This window comes from Pecten maximus, chromosome 18, assembly GCF_902652985.1.
Source record: "Pecten maximus chromosome 18, xPecMax1.1, whole genome shotgun sequence".
NCBI classification, from domain to species: Eukaryota; Metazoa; Mollusca; class Bivalvia; order Pectinida; family Pectinidae; genus Pecten; species Pecten maximus.
This window is the reverse complement of record NC_047032.1, coordinates 18,273,420-18,297,795: the sequence shown is the minus strand read 5'-3', so window position 1 is coordinate 18,297,795 and position 24,376 is coordinate 18,273,420. Positions and strand designations below refer to the sequence as shown.

Sequence of the window (24,376 nt, the reverse complement as noted above, 5' to 3'; positions counted from 1 at the left end):
TTTTTTTAAATTCGTTTTTTACATGTTACTCGTTTAAATACATTGCTATGCTTTTCAATAATTTTATATCTCTATATCATTGTAGGAGTAATTTTCTCTCAAGAAAATTTTTGAATAAAGACACAATTGAACAACTGTCTACCCTTCTATTAGAGATGTGGTAGTGTTTATATATTGTATAACCAATCAGGGACATAAGAATGTTAAATTCTTTGTACTTCTTATCAACAATCTTATATCCTATCACGATGTAATACATATTTCTTAGCTGAACATTGTAATTATGTTTTTGTAAAAGATCATGTATCAAATTCCACAATGGGTCTACACATTGACATTCTATAAAATAGTGTTTATAATCATCCTTAACTTTACATATACAACATTCATCATTATCAATAATATTCCATCTTTTAAGTAAGATTCCATTTGGAAGAATATTATGGAATAGCTGCCATTTGAATTTTTTTTCGTTATTCTCTATTAAGATATCATTGATAAATTCAAATAATTCATGAAAAATCAAACCACTGCTTTCTAACTTAAACAAATCTTCCCACATACCTCTACAGTATGACTCTGATTTCTTTTTTCTTATAAATGCCAAGTAAAGAAACTTATTATTTACCTGATCAAGTTTTACACCCACTCCTTTATCAAAGACTAATAAATCAGAGTCAGTTTGTACATTTACCCGTCCATTATCTCCCTTGATTTTGTCCTTCCATTCTTTAGGAATAGCTTTCTTTACCTGACTTACCTCACTTATCCAGTCTCTCGTTTCTTTTAATTGTTGGTATTTTTTTTATTTCATTTATACTATTCATTATAAATTATATCGTTGATAAAAATTAACCCGGACTCCGGTAAGTTTGATGTGCTTATTTCCCCAAATGATCTCTCGACAAATATCTGTAAAGTTATAATCAACGATCGGCGCGTTATTTTCTCTAAGTTTCAACCATGATTGTAGGATGTTCATATAAAAATATGGTACATCGTTTTTTGGAAGGTTGCGTATGTGTCCTGGGGACATACGAAACAACACAGTGGTGCCACCAAGCTTTTCCAAATAATAATTTGGAATCACCTTCCAACAGGCGTCTACAGGAGATACTAACCTTTGTATCCAAGCTACGTTTAGAACATCAATATGGGATTCAATATCCCGTATTAATAAACAGCCTTCCGATTTGTCACTTATCATAACACTACGTTTAACACGCTCCGGCCCATTGTTCCAGATAAAACAATATATTTTCCTTTCAAGCTCCTTTATTTGTTCTTTACTTACGTATTGGACACTTGCTAAGTAGGTTATCTGTGGTAGTATTATAGCTTGAACAACGACAGATTTTCCTATAATGGTCAATTTTCTTTTTTTCCAGTTTTTGATTAGTTCATCAATGCTTGTAATTTTATCTGCCCAATTAAGATTGGAACTTACCTTTGAGTTTGTGCCGAAGTACATTCCCAACGACTTAACTTACTTCACCCAATTAATACCCATAAACATAATTATTATCTTTGTTTTTGTTACAGCCTAAATACAAACCTTCGGTCTTAGATTTATTTAATTGTAGATCAGACACTTTTCCGAACTGCTCAACGATTGATAACGCTCTTCTGATGTCCCTATACCTCATAAATAAAGTAGTGTCATCTGCTAGTTGGGAGATTTTCATATTCCTATTTCGAATACTGATACCACTTACATGAACATCTGTTCTTATTTTTTGAGCTAGTAATTCAGCAGCTAGTACAAAAATTAAACATGATAGAGGGCACCCCTGTCGGATACCACGTGACACAACTTAACTTCCGGTCAACCAGTTATTGTTTTTAACGCAGCCTTTGATATTGGTATATAACACCTTAACCCATTTGATGAAAGAACGACCAAAACCAAATTTGTCCAAACAGCTAAACATAAAATCCAACCCTATCGTATCAAATGCTTTAGTAAAATCTAAAAAGAGTAGACAAGAGTCAATATTGAATTTAAACTCCAGTATCAGCGATTCGTGTACATTATAATTATTTTTTCTTTGTTTTCATGGTAAATACTCAAATGTGATTGGTCGAAAAATTCTTTTCATTCTTCTATGAAAGAAATTCCAAGAATGGCGCGACAAATGTGACGTCACAATACGACAATTGACGTTGCGTATTGATTTTAGAAAAAGAATCCCATTTAAAACCAGTAAAATTGTACATAAAACATGTTTTAAATTAGAAAATCATTTTCAAAAATTAATTATAAGCGTTGATGTCATTTTTTTTTTTTTTAGTTTCATTGGGGTATGAAACAAATTTTGTTTGCAAACTTCTGTAAGAATCCGCTACGCGGATTCATACAGTTTGCAAACAAAATTTGTTTTTTAGTTTCATCGGGGTATGAAACAAATTTTGTTTGCAAACTTCTGTAAGAATCCGCTACGCGGATTCATACAGTTTGCAAACAAAATTTGTTTCATACCCCGATGAAACTTAAAGAATGACAGCAATGCTTAAGTACATCACAAGGCGCACGCTTCATGTATCTTCTAGTTATTGTTAAATTTACGCATGTACAACTATTTTGAGTATGTAACAAAATCATCACAATAGGGGCTGCATGTAGATCAGTCATCACAATAGGGGCTGCATGTGGATCAGTCATCACAATAGGGGCTGCATGTGGATCAGTCATCACAATAGGGGCTGCATGTGGATCAGTCATCAACATAGGGGATGCATGTGGATCAGTCATCACAATAGGGGCTGCATGTGGATCAGTCATCACAATAGGGGCTGCATGTGGATCAGTCATCACAATAGGGGCTGCATGTGGATCAGTCATCACAATAGGGGCTGCATGTGGATCAGTCATCACAACAGGGGCTACATGTGGATCAGTCATCACAATAGGGGCTGCATGTGGATCAGTTATCAACATAGGGGATGCATGTAGATCAGTCATCACAATAGGGGCTGCATGTGGATCAGTCATCACAATAGGGGCTGCATTTGGATCAGTCATCACAATAGGGGCTGCATATGGATCATGGAACGCACACCGTCATCACCTTCAGATTTTCGGAGAGCTCCGTGGTGTCGCGCGTGATCTAGTTTTGTTTTCCGCTTGTCCTGATATGGTATATCTTAACTGAAGATCATAATGTTTTCCAATGTCTCAATGATTGTTGTCAGTTGTCGCAATATTTCACTTTCGATGTGTGTTTTGACATCTGACATAAGCTTTGGCTGTGTGTTGTGGTACCCGATATAAGCTTTGGCTGTATGTCCCTGGTATAAGCTTTGGCTGTGTGTTGTGGTACCCGACATAAGCTTTGGCTGTGTGTTGTGGTACCCGACATAAGCTGTGGCTGTTTGTTGTGGTACTCGACATAAGCTTTGGCTGTGTGTTGTGGTACCAAACATTAAGCTTTGGCTGTGTGTTGTGATACCCAACATAAGCTTTGGCTGTGTGTTGTGGTACCCGACATAAGCTTTGGCTGTGTGTTGTGGTACCCGACATAAGCTTTGGCTGTGTGTTGTGGTACCCGACATAAGCTTTGGCTGTTTGTTGTGGTACTCGACATAAGCTTTGGCTGTGTGTTGTGGTACCAAACATTAAGCTTTGTCTGTGTGTTGTGATACCCGACATAAGCTTTGGCTGTGTGTTGTGGTACCCGACATAAGCTTTGGCTGTGTGTTGTGGTACCCGACATAAGCTTTGGCTGTGTGTTGTGGTACCCGACATAAGCTTTGGCTGTTTGTTGTTGTATCTAGCATAAGTTTTGGCTGTTTGTTGTGATACTTGTCGTAAGTTTTCACTGTTTGTTGTGGTACAAAAAAAATTATCTGGAATGTTTAATGATTGCACTTTCATATTTTTAATATGCCATTTTCCTGCTTCACCAATATTTTAGCGTTTACGTCACAGGTTATTCCATATTAACGGTCCTGTTATCGATATCAAGATTTTCTGTGACATCGACTACTGAAAATGTACAATGCAGGGTTTCTGGAGATGATGAGTAGGAAGACACGAGACGGTATTACGGTAAACAAAACCCTCGTCAGTAAATATTATATTTAATTCTGCTATATAAAGCTAGACGTGTCCCAAATGCTTGTTATTAATATAAATGGTATTCTCGTTTGTTTCACTACACCAGTTCCTATTTGGAGAACATTACATTATCTGGATTAGAGCTATAATTAAAAGGCGAGTTAAGTAGCTCTTGCAATGACGTCGCTCGGGGTAATAATTGAAAATGGACAGACGACGTATGCTACTCCAGGCGAGTTAAATATAAACCATCTATTTGTCATGGAATCTTGGATATAATTATGGTTCATTGTCGATGACCTTCTACACCTTAGAAAGTTGAAGTTAGAAAATAAAAAAGATAATACTAAAACGTGTACTATATCAATTGTTTTACTCAATAAAAAGCAACAACTAGCTGGCGGGTTATTTCGAAATATTTATATTTCCACTCAATTCAGACTCAATGAACCTACCACAGTTAACTCGAGTCATTTTTCAATGAACTATATCAAGTCCGGCGTAGGAATACATTTGTCGAGCTTGGACTATATTTTTTTAATTCCTTTTCAAAAGTGATCATATTAATATGAAATAAATTCCTTTAAAACTAATATTTGTTTTAATTCGCTATTAAGTTTGTTCACGAAAGAAATCCTAAAAGTATTAACCATATGTAGACGAAGAGTGATGACGTACATTTCGGTAAGTTCCGTGGTAGACTTGCACAAGTCCCTATTTGTCAAAGACAAAATATTGTACAAAATATCAAAAAAATATAAATATAAGGATTGAATAATGTTATGTTGAGGTGTATGGGGGTATAAACCTCAATAGGTCTTGAGACAAATTTTATGAACTGCGAAGCATTTCAATAAACGTTTTTTATACGTGAAATATCAACTACATAGAATCAGATCACTTCATAATCATTTTAATTATATTATAGATTTCAGTTGAGGAGGTGAAGGATCAATTCTGAGGTTTAACCTCAATAATCTCCAGTCTATATGTAAACAGACATTGAAAACACATCACAACGTCACGATAATCACTTTTCAAAAACCAAGGACACTCCAGGCACACAAACCATCTCTGCAAAAAAAAAAAAAAAAAAAAACCCAGGTAAAACCGGGGCGAAACCCTTGGTTTTTGAAGTCGTATTTTTCATGTGCGACATAACCCTGTTTAAATATATGATGAAGTCCTCTATGACGTGAACATTACGCTAATCAATATCAGAACATACGCTACTTACCCTGATGTGGGTAGGATATAATTACATTCAAAGTCAATTCCAAGTAAATCAATGGTTTATTTATAATTGAAAAATTAACTAGACAGAAAATATATTCAAACAACTCGAATAAGCCGCCATGTTGACACCGGGTATAAATCATGAAATGTGAAATTTGACATGCTGAATGATGGATTTCAATTAATTCGTACGAGTTGAATTGTCGATTCAAATAAAGGGTAAGACTTATGACGATGGATAATGAATGGTCGATTCAAATGAAGGGGAGACTCTGACTAGATGAATGGTGGATTCAAATGAAGGATACAAATTCTAACTAGATGAATGGTGGATTCAAATGAAGGGGAAATCCTGACTAGATGAATGGTCGATTCAAATGAAGGCGAAATCCTGACTAGATGAATGGTCGATTCGAATGAAGCATACACATTCTGACTAGATGAACGTATTATCAATAACTAATTTCACTTAAGGACGGCCTCCCTATGTGCGATATCCATGCTGTGATGTGCAAAGTGAGTCTATGTCTGATTTGGGAGGCTGTGGTATGTTAGTGTTCCGTCTCCTTCTGATAGCGCGGCGAAAGTGATGCCGACTTTATAGTGCCACATCACTGCAGCATACTGCTGAAGACTCCCAGCAGGCCACCGCACCCGGTCACATTTTCAGATTCAGACAACTGATGAATGCAAAATATGATGGTTGGCTGATTCTAACAACCGGAAGTAGTTGGCGTAGTTAATTAAAGGAGATTGAACTTGACATTGGAAAAGTGGAACGGCGAAATACAAGTTAAAAATTTGAACCGGAAGTTGAGATTGATCGACAGAAGTGTTAATTACAACAATTGATGTGATGATATAGTGTAGGTATATCGGATTAAGGGTTTGTTCGGACAGTGAGTATATCGGATAATTAGGGCTTATTCGGATGGTCAGATTATCATATTTGGTATTTATCGATATAGACGTTGGGTAAATTCGGATAGGGTCAGAGTTCATATCATGATAGCTGAATTTGTTTCAATATTCTCGAATATTCAATAATCAACCGATCTTATTGTCAAATGTCAGAGGAACTGATAGATATTTGTTGAATTCGTTTGCTGTGTCGACACATACGCATGCGTAGATAGCTCCTTGTTTACCGAGAAACACGGCGTCATCTTTGATAGGGTAAACGGGCTGATGCCAGATGTTCGCATGGATCTGGAACTCCAAAAGACCCATCGAAATAAAAAGCTACGAAATCTTCCGGTTTGACGTCATCTCCAGGAAGAGCCAACAGTGCGACGAAGGCATCGCCATTTTGTGGAAAGAACACCTGGCCTCCGTCTGGATGGTAATTTGCTTCTCTTGTTAGTATGCATGTGCGATTATTTGTATTCGCTTCCAGCGGAAGTCGTCCTGTGATGTAGTCCCCACCAACTGCCTTGTTGACAGCTTTACAAAGGTCCCCCTCCCATTTGTAGATGAAGTCTCCACTGACGATACCTCCACCACTTCCGGTGTTAGGACACAACTTCCGCCACCCATTAACAGGCCATGGAGTAATCTCAACTTCCGTTTTCTCAAAGTCGGTAACAATCGTTCCATATCCTTTAAGTGTGTCAATGTTGGCTACGACAAGAGGAACCGGATGTGGTTTGTCGTATTTCCGGTCATGCGCATCGTCATAACATGCATATCCACTCATGTTGATTATACAAAGGTGACTTTTCTTTATCTGAAAATAAAATTATTTAATTTTAATAACAACTTAAAACCACGTTTTGATTTTCATTTAATTGTTTAGATTTATTTTACATATTTGAAGGCATCCGGGGTGATAGGATTGCATGTATGAACATATATCAGACGGCGTGAGTTCAGCGAAAATCTAATATCATGTCGGTATTTGAAGCACACATAATTTACGATTTCCCGATTTGAAATATGTTTACTTTTATGATGAGTAGGGATCGATGAGACCTTTTGTTGTTCATTTTATTCTCTTTTCACATGATGTATAGAGAAACATATTTACAATATAATACATACAATTAGTGTGGTGTTCGATACAAAGCACTGTTTCAAAACATAACATTAGCTTTGGCTGTATCGCTGACCGATGCACGGCCTGTGATTTCGGCCTTCTAAGGAGCGTAACCGCCAGGAAAGTGACACTCACCCAGATATCTTCACATGAGGACAAATCGCGGACTCCGTTTATTTTGGCTATCATGAAAATTTACCATTCAAGATATATTTATTGGAACATTTTATTTTCGTTATTTACGCTAGTTCAACAAGAATAGCCTGAAGAAAATACCACAGGGAGTTGGCGCAAATGCCCTTTCCACGTTCATATACTGTGTTATATTGACAGTAGGTATGGAATCTGTAGTCCCTGAGCATCATCATCATCGATAGTATCTTAATGGTCAGTTTTTGTGGGAGAAGTTCACTGCTCTTTGAAATTATCACAAACATGTTGCATGTCACAATGATTTAAAGAACGAAATACTATGCAAGGGAGACAACTCCCATCCTAAACGGTGAAAGAAAATATCGATTCCATCTTTTTCTTTCTTTAAATTTTGTAGCACAATAACAAATACGGCATTTAGGGCGAACAAGGACCGATTTGTACCGAGAGCCATGCATACTTTATTCAGAGTTAAGTACACAATATGTCATACTCTTGTATGTTAAATATTTTCGAAATCGTACACAATTTTGTTGATTTGAATTTCAAAATTGTAGGCGTAAAATATTAAAGAAGGCATCGCAATAATTTAAATTTCCTCGCGCCTAATGCGTGCCAACTGCCAACACGAGATATTGTCATATTTTTTTAATTTTTTTTTTTTGGATAAATTATGTGAAATTTGATCAGATTCTGTTTCAAAATGAAGCTGATAAGAGTGATGACATAAGTTTTCTATGAACTGTAACTGTGACCTTGGCCTAACCCTTGGTACTCTGAAACACGAACCCCTTCGGATATAATTGTGTTATCATCTAATACCACAATAGTGGTTACAATTCATTCGTAATATCTCCGCCGATTCCGGTACATTTCAGGAACCGAATCTGCCGAGATGTCGTGTGACGCAACAGATCGGTAAAATTCCGTCTCTGATCGGAAGTTTTCGTTCCAAGTATTGACAGAATTATATCAAATTCCGTCTCAGATCGGAAGTTTTCGTTCCAAGTATTGACAGAATTATATCAAATTCCGTCTCAGATCGGAAGTTTTCGTTCCAAGTATTGACAGATTTATATCAAATTCCGTCTCAGATCGGAAGTTTTCGTTCCAAGTATTGACAGATTTATCCGGGAAGTTACGATTTACTTGAAGATATTTAGTTAGATTGTTTTTAAGAAATGTCCTATAAAGTGACATCCTATCACGTCATTACACACTCCCAATCGACGGCTTTATGTCAAGTCACATCACTCTCTCTGCGCTATCTCGACCACAACACGTACCGCAGTTTCAAAACCATTTTTATAGGTACTTATATATATATATATAGATATATATATACACACAAACGCGATCCTGTCCAACTTTGGTTGAAAGCGTTAACATACTTAAATAGAGATCAAACAGCATACATTAACACAATATTACATGTCGTAGGTACCAAACTAGCACCATCATCAGAAAATGTCTGCGTCACATTGCCTTTAAAGCGACGTAAACGGATTAAAACACGCAATAATTCCACAATGGATGCACACCGTACATTTTTGCTACAAAACTTTTTTTTATTAGATTTTTGGGATATATTTCATGGTGCATTATAGTGCATGTGTTTAAAAACTAGGATTGTAAGCATTCTGGATCTCGGAAATATGTCATCAGGGGCTAAGGTTGTGGTTGGGACGGAGATGGAGGACCGACCTACATCTTATCCTTTAGGGCTATCTCGCTCCCTTCGACTGTGTGATTCCCATTCCATTTCTTTTTCAGTACTTCTCACAGAATTAAAATGTGGTGTATAAATTTACAGCCGTTTCCAAATTTGGAATCCATTGACATGGTCGTTTGTTTTCCCGGTTTTCGACATGGTACAGAGTTTTAGAGCTGAAATTCGTTATGCGGCTGTGTAACAGTATTTAATTTCATGACAGATCATATTTAGTTTCAAATAATTTTACTTTAGTATTACCATTTTTTAAGATTTAACATAGTTGACCCCTGTGACCTTTAAATTGTATGTCAATGTCAGTAATTTGAACATACTGGCCCAATATCATGACCAATGGCCGGTTGGATATGGAGGAAAAGTTGTAACGACAAAGTTGACACCGGACCGACGAAAAGATGTATACGAGATCCGAATTTCAAAATCTGCTTCTGGTTCATTCCGTCGATAAAAAACACTAGTGACGAGTTGCAGGAGGAAAACTAAAATTACATTACAGGCGATGGAGATATTTTGACGGAATGAATTGCTTAGTGATTACGGACGGACAGACGATCACAGGTACTTGTGGACATGATTATGATGTTTTCAATCAAAATGTTACATTATAGAGGAGTAAATTATTTTATTACAATCGCATGCTTAATTTGTTAAAAAATTTGTATCGTACCTTGGCCTTATAAACACTAAGACCAAGGTACGATATAATTTTTTTTAACAAATTAATCATGCGATTGTAATAAAATAATTTACTCGTCTATAATGTAACATTTTGATTAAAAACATCTTAATCATGTCATACAAGTACAATGTACCTGTGCAGACGACGCATGCATAAGTTCACTTGCTCTTCGGGCAGGTGTGCGAAAAATATTTAATCTAATAAAGGGTACAAACTATTCAAATTTTGGACATTAACTGAATCAGAGACGTTTGGTATACACGTCTCTGACTGAATATATCAATTTTAGTTTTGCACGTGGCAAGGTAGGGGCATTGGCGCTGGTTCTTCAAAGGCTGGAACTGCTCCGGGATATAAAGTTACGGGGTAGGAAATAGCATGCTACACACAATAATGTTACAATGGGGCTGCATGCTTCTCTCAGATTGGACATAAACGATCATAGAGAGATACCACCATGCTTGTATTTATGTTACCAATTACGTCCAAGCAACTAATAACTACATGTACTTCGCCCAGAACAGACAGACAGTATACTTACGAAAAACAGTTGGAATGCGCTGCGCGTGCCAAAAAATGGAAGCTTGAAGTGTAGCGGGAATTTATACCCCTAAAATAAATATCCTATGTAATGCTATCTAAATCTTTTGTTGTTTACATGATCGTGTACTGAAAAGTCTGTCTCTGTTTATCTGACAGATAACAAATATCAACAATTAACGTTATAAAGAGTCAATACCAAACAAGGGATACTTTAACTGACAGATAACAAATATCAACAATTAACGTTATAAAGAGTCAATACCAAACAAGGGATACTTTAACTGACAGATAACAAATATCAACAATAAACGTTATAAAGAGTCAATACAAAACAAGGGATAACATCTTCAATAGCAGTGCCACATGTATTACAAAAGGTTTTTCTTTTCTTTATATTACAGCTATAATGCATTTGAAATGGGCCTTTCTGTATCATTTTGGAAACATTGATGAATTAAAAAAGCAATTTACAGGAATGAAGAACATTTTTTAGTATTCCATTGTGGAAGGAGACATAACTTAATATTGATTATTTTCTATTGATATTAAAAAATCATTTATCAATTCATTTATTGATATTGATAAATAAATATAATTATTGGATAATAGTAAATGTCTTTTTTTTCCCCACAATGACTTGCCATTTCCTCATTTTTTTGGAAATGCAATGTGTTTTCATGAACAATACACAAGTCTACTTTCACTATTTTGTCATTTTTTTCCCATTACTTTTATCTTCATGTTACAATGATATATATACATTGTACTTTCATCAGGGACGTACATACAAGTCTATGCATGTCACTGCTTTCATCAACATTATTATTTTTACTGAAATTGTGCAGGTAAACATATCTCCTATTATCCAGAGTTATGTTCCCTTGTCGCAAATCAATATTATAATGGTAGTGAAAATTCTTTCAGTTCTCCCATTATACAGAGTTACATTCCTTTGAACCAACAGTTCTCCATACCAAATTTACTATCTTAATATATAAAATGACAGTGAAAATTCTTTCAGTCTTTCAGTACTTCATGTTACAGAGTTACGTCCCCTTGTCTCAACAGCACCCCAAACCGAATTAAAATCTCAATATAAATCCTGGTCGTTATTTATTATTTTTTTTTAATTATACAGAGTTACGACCCTTGCCCTAACAGTCCTCCAGATCAAATTTATCATATCAATATAATTATATAATGGCCGTCATAATTATTTCTGTCGGGCTTTTGTACAGAGTACTACATCACAGTATATACATTGTATAAATATTGTAGTCAAAAATTAATTTAGCACTTTTTTACACAGAGTTATATCCCCTTGTCCGAAAATGTCACCTCTATGTACCCAAGTACTGTCCCAGGGCTAATATTACCCTATTTTTTTTTTCTTCTTTTGTGAACATCTTTTGATACACAAATGTCTAGTGAAGACTGTCAGCCAGTCAAGTCTTTCATGGTATTGGGGCCAGAGGATACTCGGGCTATTGTAATACTGTAAACCTTAATTTGATATGCAGTGATGTATTAGGTCTTCTGGTCATGTGGTGTTATTGTACAGAGAATAAATAAAGGTGATGTTTAAAGTGATTTAAAATGGTTACAGGGAGGTAACTCTTAATTCAAACACAATTTACAGTAGCATGTACATTGTATGACTATTCACCCTTGAAAATGCCTCTCTTAAACATCATTAGAAAGATTTGAAATAAGTGTAAAGAAAATTTAAGCTCAGCATGTAAAAGTTATCGTGGTAAATACTAGCCACAACATATCCTGGATGGAGAGAAATTCTCTTAAGCATTATCGGTTGAGCTTAAGACAAGTAATCCAGAGGTCTTGGGTTTGATCCCTTTTTGAGAAACTTAAGTAAAATTTATGAAGTGCTATGCTACATTATTATCGTGAATTTATATCGGTGCCCATATTGGGACTTGGCAATTATACTGACTAGTGTTACTTGTGAAAACTTTCCCGTATTTTCAGGAAAATTGAGAAGTTTTTCCCTGTTGGGGTAGCATGTAACCCTGGTAGATACCAGCCAAGATAAAATTTCACAAATAACTGGGAAATAAAAAAACATTCAATGATAAATTATTGCTTCCCATGTTTATTGAATTCTTTTCAAACATAATATATGACTATATTGACAAATTAAGTATCATTTGGAAGTACAGACCTTTCACCCCAACTGGAAGTGAAAAGGTATGAGGTCACCTGCCCCACCACTTGGGTTTTCTCTGGGTACTTCAGTGACTTTCCTCCCACAGTAAGACCCCTTGAATGCTTCCATCGGTCCATTGGCCAACAAGAGTGATTAATGTATAATTTAAAATTGGTACAACTTACTGAAAATAAATAAAAAGTTTACAAGAGCTATCAGGGCTTTTTCTGAGGGCTATTTGGGGCCGTTAATGGGCCTTCATTGCAATTGGAATGATTTCATTTTAAAGCCAAATTCCCAAAATATGCAGTTTAATTTACTGCTGAAAAAAATCTTTCCCAATTCACCAATTTTCCTCCAAAAAGGAGACAAAAAGGCCCCATCTCCTAAACCAGTGAGAAAAAGCCCTGGCTATATATATCCAACCACACACCTCAGATCTTCAGAATCACCAAAGGTTACATTTATCTGATATACAACCAATTCAGCTATAATGATCACCGCCATGTAATTATAAGTATATACTGTAAATCACTTAAATTTCGTGAACAATTTATTTTCCTGTTAATACATGAGGAGAGTCAATCCCAAATTAAAATCTGTCGTGATTCTTTGTACCAAAATTACACCTTGATGGCGGCCCAACCATTGGTTACTGAGATAGTTTCACAAACGTTGATCTATATAGATCTAGAAATGACTTTGAATTTGCAAATGATGAGCTTTTAGAATCAATAATAGGAGTCTTGTAGAGGCCATGATTCTAAAAAGCTCATCATTCGCAAATTCAAATTCATTTCTAGATCAACGTTTGTGATATCATGTTTTCACGAATATATATGTCTGAAAAGGTAAGTTTGCGAAATAAAGTATTTGCAAAATCTAAGTGATTTACTGTTTATATTATATATATAAATCAGAATATACAATTCTTTTTGTTTTCTGTTTGTATAACATTTAACTGGTAGCAAAAATCATTATTTAGGAGAAAGGGATTATCTCAACCATATATTACATGTACAAGTATATTTTCCCAATAATATCATCCATGTATACGTATCAATGCATTAAGCAGTAGTCTAATAGATAATATTTGTACCTGGATCGCAATATACATTTGCATACAACTGTACATGGATGCAAATTGTACACATTTTAAATATTTATCACAGTACAACTACAACAGGAAATTCAAATCTTTATATATATTTATCCTGCAACTGCCACCACATTGTCGGAATACACCCACCATATATATTTTTGCTGTATACGGTAGTGACGGAAAACAGCTGTATTTTGATATCGGTTATAATTAGCACGTGCATCGATTTGATAAGCCTACTCCTAATTGCAAGCTTAAGTACAACAATGTTTAAAAGGTGAACATATTTGGATCATTGTTGATACTGTTTCACTTCAAAATAATGATTTTTGATGACTGTTGCAGGATAAATAGAATACATGGTCAGTGCCTTAAAATATAAGCTGTATTTTTTGCTCGTGACATCAGAAAGACAAAATAGACAGGCCAAGGCTCGCCACTTTTGTCTTTCTTACCAAAATACAACTTATATTTTAAGACACTGACCATGTATTCTCTATACATATATATAGATTAAATAAACAAGCATACTTGGATAATTGCTAAAACCATACATGTCCCCTACTATACTGCCCTAAAAAAATAGTAAAAGTGACATTGACCCAAAACTTGAATTTGTCAAAGATATTATGGTCCTTTATCATTGTGTGAAGTTTGATCAAAATCCATCAAGGAAGGAAACTTCTAGCTGTAGAGCACTGACAAACTTTGGCATTACATACATACTGTAACATATATATATATAACAGGAGAAGAAGAAAATGTAGCAGCCAGACTGGGGTTCGAACCCCAGACCCTCTAGTCTATCTAGACGGACACTCTAGATCTACCACTGAGCTACCTGGTCGCCAATGGTCGACCCAGTCCAGTTCCGCTACATATATATATATATATATATATATTTATATTTAAAATCATTTATGAGACCTTAGCAAAATTACCTGTGTTAATTATATTTTTTTGTGCCTACTCTAAAGAAGTCTAAGTTTTTTTGACCATTTTCAAGAAATCCTTGTCCATAGATACAATCTTATTAAAAACTAATTAAAAAATAAAAAAATATTTCCCCATCTACCTTCCCTATTTTTTTCTGACATGTTATAGCAGAAACACATGTATCATTTTTTTAAGCCTGACATCTTAACTTTTGCTAGAACCAATTAACAATTTTATCGGGGATCATAAATATATGTAAACTTTGACATAGATTTGGAGGTGGGCTGATTGGAATTGTACAACAAAGAAATATCTATTTTAAACTGTAATAAACATGAATACATGGTGGGTTTATAATTATGGGAAGATAATTGAATACAATGTATAATACATGTTCATCGCATCTCCATTAAGTTCTCTTCTTTTTTATATGCTGTATTACAATATGTCTTTGCATGTTAAACTTGGTGAAGAACTCGGAGCCACATAGATCACACTTGTAAGGCTTGACAAGGGAATGCGTCACCTGATGTGTTCGTAGGTTGCTCATTTGATTAAATTTCTTTTTACAAACGTCACATTGATACGGCATTGAGTTTGTGTGAATACGTCTGTGAGTCTCGAGATTTCCTTTCCGACTAAAATCCTTCCCACAATCCTCACAAGTATATGGCCTGTCACCGGTGTGAATCATCATGTGTTTATTCATGGCACTGCGGTACCGAAATGTACGGCCACAAACTTCACATGAAAAAGGTCTCTCCCCATTATGGGTACGATAGTGCATATTTAAACTACCACTTGCTGTGAAGGTTTTATCACAAATATCACATTTGTATGGTTTCTCACCGGTATGTGTAAGTTTATGAGATCGCAGTCCGGAACTTTGGGCAAATCCCTTGTTACAGAGTTCACACTTGTAGGGTTTAAAACCTGAGTGAATTCTAAAATGGACCTTAAGTAAATATGGTTGACTGAATGTCTTGCTACAGATCTCACACCGATTGTCCAGATTTCCGTTTGGTCCATATAGAGTAGGATCTAGGTCCTGTTTCTCTGTAAGGGCAGCAGTACATGGGCTTATAAGACTGGGCTCCCCATTTTCACTTCTGTACAAAAAGTGAGAACTGATCAAACTTTCTTTACTTTTAAATAAATCAACATCCAATCCGGAAGAACTCTCCGCCTCTGTTCCTTTATAGGGTGTGTCTTCTTCATAATCACAATCCATTATACCATTTTCATAATTTTTTTGCAATACTAAATTATTTTTTAAATTACTTTTTTCCTCAACCACAAAGGTATTTCGCTCTGTTGTCACACCATTTGAATCACTAATACTTTTAGCATCAAAAGCATTTGTTCCATTCATGGATGATGATGTGGAGGGGCTTGACTGGTCATGAATATGAGTTGAGTTATCTGTACCAGGACCTGTACTAAACTCCTCAGAATCTGATTGACCATCAGAAAAACCATCTTGATTTGAATTTTCAGATTCGAATGACTGATAAATTTCTTTGGTTCGAACGATGATGGAATCAGTTGGTTCATAACTCCCATTGAATCCAGTTTTAATATTCCGAGAATTTTCGTCATATATTGAACAGTGAGATAATTCCATAGCTGTTTCCTACAATCTTATCCAGCTGAAGAATTATCTGTGGCGTTCCTCTTCATTCTGGGCTGAGATCTAGTTCCTTTATCAATTGCTTGTTCGATAGGATAGTCATCTTCAGGGTATAAATGTGCCATTACCAGAAGTGTCCTTCGAGACAAATGTCATTTCAGGACCAGAAATATACCTAGAAAAGAAGAGAAAGAAAAGAAAATTAGCAGCTCTCATGTGAGCATGGAGTCCACAGGTGAATTATCAAAAAGAAATATGGCTTAATAACAAACGTCCAACACAATGAAATTAAATGTTTTTGTTGAGAAACAAATGTATAGGATTGATGATTGTATATTTAACAGGAGAAAGAGAAAACGTAGCTGCCAGAGTGGGGTTTGGACCCCTGACCCCCGAATTGTAGATGGCCACATCCACATGCTGGTTACCTATGATCGATCCAGTCCAGTTTGGCTACATTCCTCCCTCCTTTTTTCAAGTCTTTACCCCAAGACCACAAGTTCTGGTATCCCCTTTATAAGCGTAGTACAAATGCTTTAAACACGGTTTGCAAGCTTGACAATTTTGTAACAGGAAAAAAGAGAAAATGTAGCAGCCAGAGTGGGGATCAAACCCAGAACCCCCCGAACTCTAGACAGACACTCTACCAACTGAGCTACCTGGTCGCCGATGATCAACCTACAGTTTCGCTACATATACATATATGTATGTTGATGTTCAACGTACATTATGTGAAGAGAGTGCTAAATAGTATATTGAATTTTCTAACGAAACAATACATAGTTTGCACACTGATAAGAATGTTGTTTCTCTTTTGCAGTAGGAGAGGATTTCGGGGACTCATTAAAACTAGGCATCTTATAAACGTATTCAATATTATATGTATCTTGTTACCAGTCAGCTCGACGACGATCGAGGGGATTGTGACGTCGTTAGGTCATGTCTGGTTGACCCTGTCATTGTCGCAGATCCAGTTCCAGGTGTTTATAAACAGATTCGCACGAGCATGCCTGGGGCGTAATCTCAGCTATATATTCGGGTGTCTGGCTCACTCAGTGGGCAGTCAAACAGATTTGTTTCCGGAGGTGTGCCACATTTCAACAGCCATTTGCTTAGCTGGGTAGACGTTCGTTATAGCAGCAGTTGGGTATACAGTAGGCATAATGTTAGGTGGCGCAGGAGTCAAGCTCCTATAAGACTATGACCAAGGGAGGGGTCAGTGTGCTGGTATGATGTATAGTTATTTGTGTGTGAGAGCAAGAGAATATTTTAATCTGTACATAGTTCATCGTCCCAAATTGAATATTAACTTTAGAAGCCTGGAGTTTGTTATCTCTTCAATAACCAACACTGTGTTAGAACCTGACTGAACCTTGGTTGATAACACTAGGCGATGCAGGACTTCTAATAACCGGACATACTAATAACCGGAGCGGTGTGTGTTTCGCCCAGAGCCCAGACTCATCCTACTACACTTTTCTCACTCTTGATAGAAAAATAAACTTGACAGTTTCATTGTACTTTCTCTTTGTACACTGTGTTTGTACACATTGGTTGGGTGTCTTTTTTTACCAAATGTGAATCTGACCCCCTTAAAATGTCTCATAATGTTATTTGAACAAATTCAAGATCCTGACATACACCAATTAAACTATTCTAAAATGATGTAATTATAGCTTTGACTGTTTATCAGATTTGAGACTCTCTCGACTTTCACAGACAGTCTATACCATACATCTACCTGTGCATGTTATCAGTCAAAGACCCGACTTCGAGCCGGGGCACTTGCCAGTGCTTTCAAGTGCTTTCACATACATGTATGTATTGTATGCATGTAAATGTGTGTATTACTGTACATATGTATCGGACATCTGTCAAAGTGCGATGTCGGGACCAGAGGAAGCTCGGGCTATCAGAACAAGTAAGGTATTTCTATACTCAGGCTAGCCATACACTAGTGACATGTCAATGTTTTGTAACGTGGCCCTGTAGGCAGACATTGTGACACTATCATTGACTGGTAGGCCTAAATCCTAACCGGTACTGTACCAGGATGAAACCGGGATGACTTTACAACACGTATATTATCAGCGTATAATAGGCCGACCTGATTATAACAGCAGATTTTCGTAAGGATAATGAAATCAAACATTCATCTTGAAATTGAAGTGATTCGTGCTTACTCTAAATACGGTAATCTTTAGCTTGCGTCTCTGAAAGCTGGCGTTATCTCATCAAGCATTGATTGTTGTTGTTTTTCTTCTAGACCTAATAAAATTATTACTTCATCACAATGCATCCCGGATATTCTGATATCACATTAATTTACGACACGGAAAGGAACGTTGCGATCCGGAATTTGTAAAAAAGAAGAAAAATGATATAATACTACTCTCCTTGACAAGACACTTGACTGATGTGCGTGTGAGACAAATCATTCAGGCGAGGGGTTGCGGCCCCCAGAAGCTATCCAAGAAATGGTGCAAAATCCTGCATTCTGAGAAAGTTATCTAGATCTACATGGTAGACTACATTTATATATAATTTATATTTTGAGTATGTTTTTTTTTTTTAATTTTTATTATTATTGTTTTTCAAATCTGATTTTTTTCTCATGATACACTGTTTAGGATGTACGTAACCAGAGACTTGTATATCACATTTATATGATATACAAGTCTCTGACGTAACAAAGGAAACAAGGCGACAAAACAAAGCTAACCAAGAAATGGCGCAAAGTCCTGCAATCTGAGAAAGTGATCTGTGGTATATATAATCTATATTTTCAGTGTGATTGTTGTTTTTTATTTTTACTTTTTTTTTTTTATCTGATTTTTTTTTCTCGTGATAAACTGTTTAGAATGTAGGTAACAAAGGAAGCAAGGCGGGAGTCTGAGGGCCGCCCAGGTCCCTATAAGCTCTTGACAGAGTAGTGTAATATCATCAAATTCCGGGCGTTTCTAGACCATGGCCATATTCAATTTTTTTCTTTTCAGTTTTTTCTTCAGGATATTAGTTTCCATGATTAACTGTTCTAGGGTCAAGAAAATAAGGCGGGGGTCTGAAGGCCATACTTAATTTTTTTCTGAATGAACTTTTTAATGTGTAGTAAAAAGAAGAGAGGACAGGGATCTGGGGGCCATCCCAGAAGCTCTTAATAAAATGGTGTATTATCATCATATTTTGGAAGCTTCATGATAACATTTTCCGTACTTTAATTTTCGCGATTTTCTTAATGAAATTTCAGGATTAACTGCTTAAAGAGCCTGGGACATTAAAGAAAATAAAGCGGGGACCTCGGAAAACCTCAAGACCGATTGGTTTTAAAATGGAGCTAATAAATCGATAATATCTGCTGTGATTATCTTTGAAAGTGTATTTGTCTACACATACTTCCAAAAATGCAGAGTTTTCAGATTACATAGAACAGGTAAGATCATTTTCTCTCTAAATTTGTTGTCGTTCATTCTTTGTTTTAGATTTGCAAATGCTAAGGCAACAGGATATTGTTTTGAGTTTTCTAGGTGTCTTACTGAGGGTATAAAGTGTACATGTAGACATTCTATACGGAGGGAAAGTGACAATAGAAACGACTGAAAATTGTAAGGGAGGCTGATAAAAGAAAGCTATTTGACAGAAGAAATGAGTGATATATCAGCCCCATATGAAAAACAGAAACAATTTTTTGATGTAATTGTTATTTTACATAAACATAAAGAAATAATTAATTTTCTTTGTTTTCATGGTAAATACTCAAATGTGATTGGTCGAAAAAATTCTTTTCATTCTTCTATAATTAATTTTTCTTTGTTTTCATGGTAAATACTCAAATGTGATTGGTCGAAAAATTCTTTTCATTCTTCTATGAAAGAAATTCCGAGAATGGCGCGAAAAATGTGACGTCACAATACGACAATTGACGTTGCGTATTGATTTGAGAAAAAGAATCGCATTTAAAACCAGTAAAATTGTACATAAAACATGTTTTAAATTAGAAAATCATTTTCAAAAATTAATTATAAGCGTTTATGTCAATTATTTTTTGTTTCCTTGGGGTATGAAACAAATTTTGTTTGCAAACTTCTGTAAGAATCCGCTACGCGGATTCATACAGTTTGCAAACAAAATTTGTTTTGTGGTTATTTCATAACTACTAGCTGCTACATTTTGATGTTTTTTGTTGTCCTATCACAGACCACAGACGGTGTTTGCGTGAATACCGTTTACAAAATGTTACCCTACGCCTTTTTCTGATTCAAATCAGTAGCGCGTGAGCCCACTTCTGGCACCAGTCGCTGCCCTCACTCTCCTTAACATTAGCCTTAGCATGGTGTGTATTGCCCTTTGAGGGATATTGTTCCACTGCTGAGCGACGCTATATTGGGACGTTGACGCACTTCATAACACCTCGCGTTGTCCTGCTGCAACGTAAGGTTACTTTGATGGATAAGATGAAGAAGAGAGAGAGAGAGAGAGAGAGAGAGAGAGAGAGAGAGAGAGAGAGAGAGAGAGAGAGGTGTTTTCACGCCTCGAGATATCCTTGCCCATACCATAACAGACCCGCCCCGGATATGTAGCTTTTCGTGACGCAAGCGTCAGAATATCGCTCACCATGACGTCGATAGACACGTGTTTCGTCCATTTGACTTGTTAAGCATAAAGCGAGACTCGTCAGTGAACAACACGCGTCTCCAATTGGCTAAATGGAACCGATTAGGTGCATACGCAAGCAGCCACTGCATTCGCCAATGGCGTTACCTCTACGTAAGTGGCGGACAAACATATGGACGTCGTGGTCTTAAATAAGTGCTGACAACTTGACTTGCCGTCTCCGTCGCCGTAACGGTCGACCGATTTTTAACTGAAGAACATTTTAACAGTGCACGGAGGTTACTGAAGCTCAGTGTGAAATTGAATTGAATTTAGACCATGTGTCTAAATGTATAAGAAAAGCCGAACTTGCGTTTCTTCTTGAAAGATAACTACACATCTACGTAGTTTAAATTATGACAATGGAATAGTTACATGATAAAGTGAACTTAAAAAAACAACAACATATATATAGGGTCTAGTAAGTAATAACGACGGTATAAACCAATATAGGTACTGGACATAACTTAGCAACACAAATGACGAAGGCAGACAACTTTTTGACTCGTGCCCTGACCGGGCCTCGAACTCACGATCTACGGCACCCAATCGCCTAGCCAGAAATCCCCGCAGCCTATACCGCTGCGCCACATCGGCGTTCTTAAAAAGAACGTTTCAATGGCGCAGTGATGGTCGGCCCGATACCCTGACATAATCATTGTGGAAGTCATCTATAAGATGATATGAATACCTGGATCGCAATGTATCGATTTAACGAGGACAAACCATCGAAAAAGAAAAAGAAAAATATGTGCATGGCTACTCGTTAACAAGGAAATAAAACCAGGTACGCCGGAGGAGTCTTCTACTTTATCGAGGCCACCTGTAATACAATCTAGGTACAATTACAATCTCAAACGAGTGTTAGGCTTTTTAGTGGAAAAGTCAGTTAACATGTATACATTCAAATTTTGAAATGGTGATGCCTTATTTTTTATCGGGTAGACACTTACAGTTAAGAGACAGTATAGTTGCGAACGTAGCGAAATTAAATATCCACGAATATGACAAATAATGCAGCATTTCGCCGCGCTGATACGCTTTATTTTATTGCGAAATAACGATAATCTTCGTTTTGACGCTCTGATGAGTGCATCAACGGTAATCTTCGACCTATTGCTGAGGAATATAACGACCATAGTATAATTCCTAGAGAAATTTCTATATACTTACGTACTCAAAGCTGACTTTCTGATGACCGAGCCATTCAATAGCCCTCCCAAATTAGAAATATGTATCAATTTCGTGGTCACCACACCAGGACAAACGAACGCTAATATGTTAAATTACAAAAGTCAGTGCTGCAAACATTCAGGGGGAAACTTGTCATCGTTCTTCAATGATGAAAGGGGATGTGTCAGGGCGACCCGATATCCCCATATATTTTTTTTCTCTGTGCAAACATATCAATTTTTAAATTGCGACATAATGAAAATTTAAGTTATCGAAGTCAATAACAGTTCGATCCTACTCTCACAAAACGCAGATAATCTTTGGCCTTAAACAGCTCTGATATCTCTCTAAAAGAATCTGTTAATGAATTACTTCATACGCTAAATTATCTGGTTTTGAAATTAATATTTACAAAACACAGGTAATCTAGATAGGTAATAAAATGGTTAGTGATGGTATCTTTCTACCAAATCTTAATTTGCAATGAGGCAAACACATATTCACACTATAAGGGATTGAATTCCATGTCAACTTACACGAGATACCAAAACTGAATTTCGATAAAAAAACTTACTTTAATTAAAGTCACTGTTAAAAATCTGGAAAAGAAGTATTTTGACTCCTATCGGTATAACCTATTTTGCTAAATCGCTTCTCATTTCTCAACTTAACCATCTTATTAGTTCACTTCCTAATCCTGACGAACAGTTTATTTCAACCCTAAATTCTATTCTTTTTTTAAAAAATTTTGTGGAATAGGAAAACAGATAAAAAAATTGTTATGAAAGGTTATCTAAATGGTGGTTTGAAAATGATAAATATAAAAGCTTTTATAGACTCATTATAATATCTTGGGTGAGAGGGCTTTTTCAGACTTTATAGGCAAATGACAAGCTATTTAGAAAAGATACATTAACATTGATTTACTAGCCAATTGTAGCAATGATTATGTGCAGAAATGTGCAAAAAAGTGTAGTAATATATTCTGGATTGATGTGTACAAAGCCTGGTACAATTTAAATCTATCAATAGAAAAAAATAATTGCCTTATGGAAGATGCTTTCTTAAAAACACCATTATGGTTTACAAAAATATATCTGTTGGCCAGATTTATACATGTAATAAAACATTTTTATGATAAATGACTTGATATCAGATCATAATGCTGGAAGTTTTCACACTCGTCAAAAGATATTCACACATATCAAGTAAAAACAAATTTTCTTCAGTATAATAGCCAGCACTAAGACAGTTGTTATCTTCAAATGAAATCCCTGTTGTAAAAGTCCCACATCCTTGTTTGCCGATGAACAGAGAGTTAAATGTATTCTCGAAAATCAGAAAAGGCTAACGCACATTATGTTGTTTGCTTGCAAAGCTCTGGCATTCAAATATATCATAAATACCATACAAAAACAGTTCAATGCTTAACTAAACATCAGTGGGCTTATAAGTGATCCAAAACAATTTGCAATAGAACAGCGGTCGATTACCAGCTCCTCGTGTCAAATATTGTGGAATATTACACAGACACCCATGACATATTTGTATACTATATAATAAAATTTTGCACATTTACTACAGCTCTGAATGTCGTCTGTTGCTTCCGACTATGACAAGCTTTCCCTGTTAACCAAACAGAATCATATCGTTCGCAACTCAAGAGTCGTTCATTGGGGCCTAAGGAAAGTTTGCCTGAATTTGGGTATTCTACGACTAACACAGCTGGCTTATCCAAGCGTAGAACGTGGGCTATGGAAAACTTTAGGAAAATACGCATTTAGCGATGCTTTAACTTGCTCCGATATCCGCTTGCGAGTTCAGCAAAGTAGGTAGAATACTCTTAACGATGCTATCCGTACAGCTGTGGATCTTGATGCGTTTGAGAAAGCTGAACGAGTCAAAACAGATTACAAACGATTTGCATGGGGTACAGAGACGGAGGAATGTCATCAGATCCACGATGACACCGATTCTAGAACTAAAAGAAGAAATTGAAGAACTGAAACGTCTACGCCATCGGCGGCAACGTACCGAAAAGGATTCTACCTGTTACAGTTGTGGCCAGAATGGTCATTTTAGCGTAATTATCCGAACAAAGATGGGATGAAAGGCGACACAGATAAAACGCCGGGTCATCTAAACCTCAGTTCTGACTATCAACAACCTCAGACTGGCAAGTATGTGTCCGCAATTGTTAACGGAACAGAGCCGGATTAACTTGTGGAAACTTGCGCGACTATAACTTTGATTTCTTCCGCACTTTTTGATTCAATTGCTGTAGAA

At 36.2% G+C, this 24,376-nt stretch overlaps 2 protein-coding genes across 3 annotated transcripts; both read right to left on the bottom strand.

The window, feature by feature from the left end:
• Nucleotides 1–4,834: 4,834 nt before the first annotated feature.
• Nucleotides 4,835–10,486, bottom strand: LOC117316852. Its single transcript, XM_033871633.1, has 2 exons — nucleotides 10,434–10,486; nucleotides 4,835–7,019 (listed from the first exon to the last, which is right to left on the bottom strand). The coding sequence occupies exon 2, from the start codon at nucleotides 6,987–6,989 to the stop codon at nucleotides 6,456–6,458; it is 534 nt and encodes a 177-aa protein (XP_033727524.1). The 5' UTR covers nucleotides 6,990–7,019; nucleotides 10,434–10,486; the 3' UTR covers nucleotides 4,835–6,455.
• A 4,058-nt stretch (nucleotides 10,487–14,544) lies between these two features.
• Nucleotides 14,545–18,578, bottom strand: LOC117317024 (zinc finger protein 723-like). 2 transcript variants are annotated; one of them, XM_033871806.1, is made up of 2 exons: nucleotides 18,451–18,578; nucleotides 14,545–16,442 (listed from the first exon to the last, which is right to left on the bottom strand). In XM_033871806.1, exon 2 carries the CDS (start codon nucleotides 16,259–16,261, stop codon nucleotides 15,047–15,049), a length of 1,215 nt encoding a protein of 404 aa, XP_033727697.1. In that variant the 5' UTR covers nucleotides 16,262–16,442; nucleotides 18,451–18,578; the 3' UTR covers nucleotides 14,545–15,046. The 2 variants fall into 2 exon arrangements, with proteins under 2 accessions (XP_033727697.1, XP_033727698.1); XM_033871807.1 differs by lacking the exon at nucleotides 18,451–18,578 and adding an exon at nucleotides 17,162–17,656.
• Nucleotides 18,579–24,376: the final 5,798 nt, after the last annotated feature.

Coding starts and splice junctions, on each gene's coding strand:
- LOC117316852 (XM_033871633.1), bottom strand. CDS start 6,989: ATGAGTGGATATGCATGTTATGACGATGCGCATGACCGGAAATACGAC.
- LOC117317024 (XM_033871806.1), bottom strand. CDS start 16,261: ATGGAATTATCTCACTGTTCAATATATGACGAAAATTCTCGGAATATT.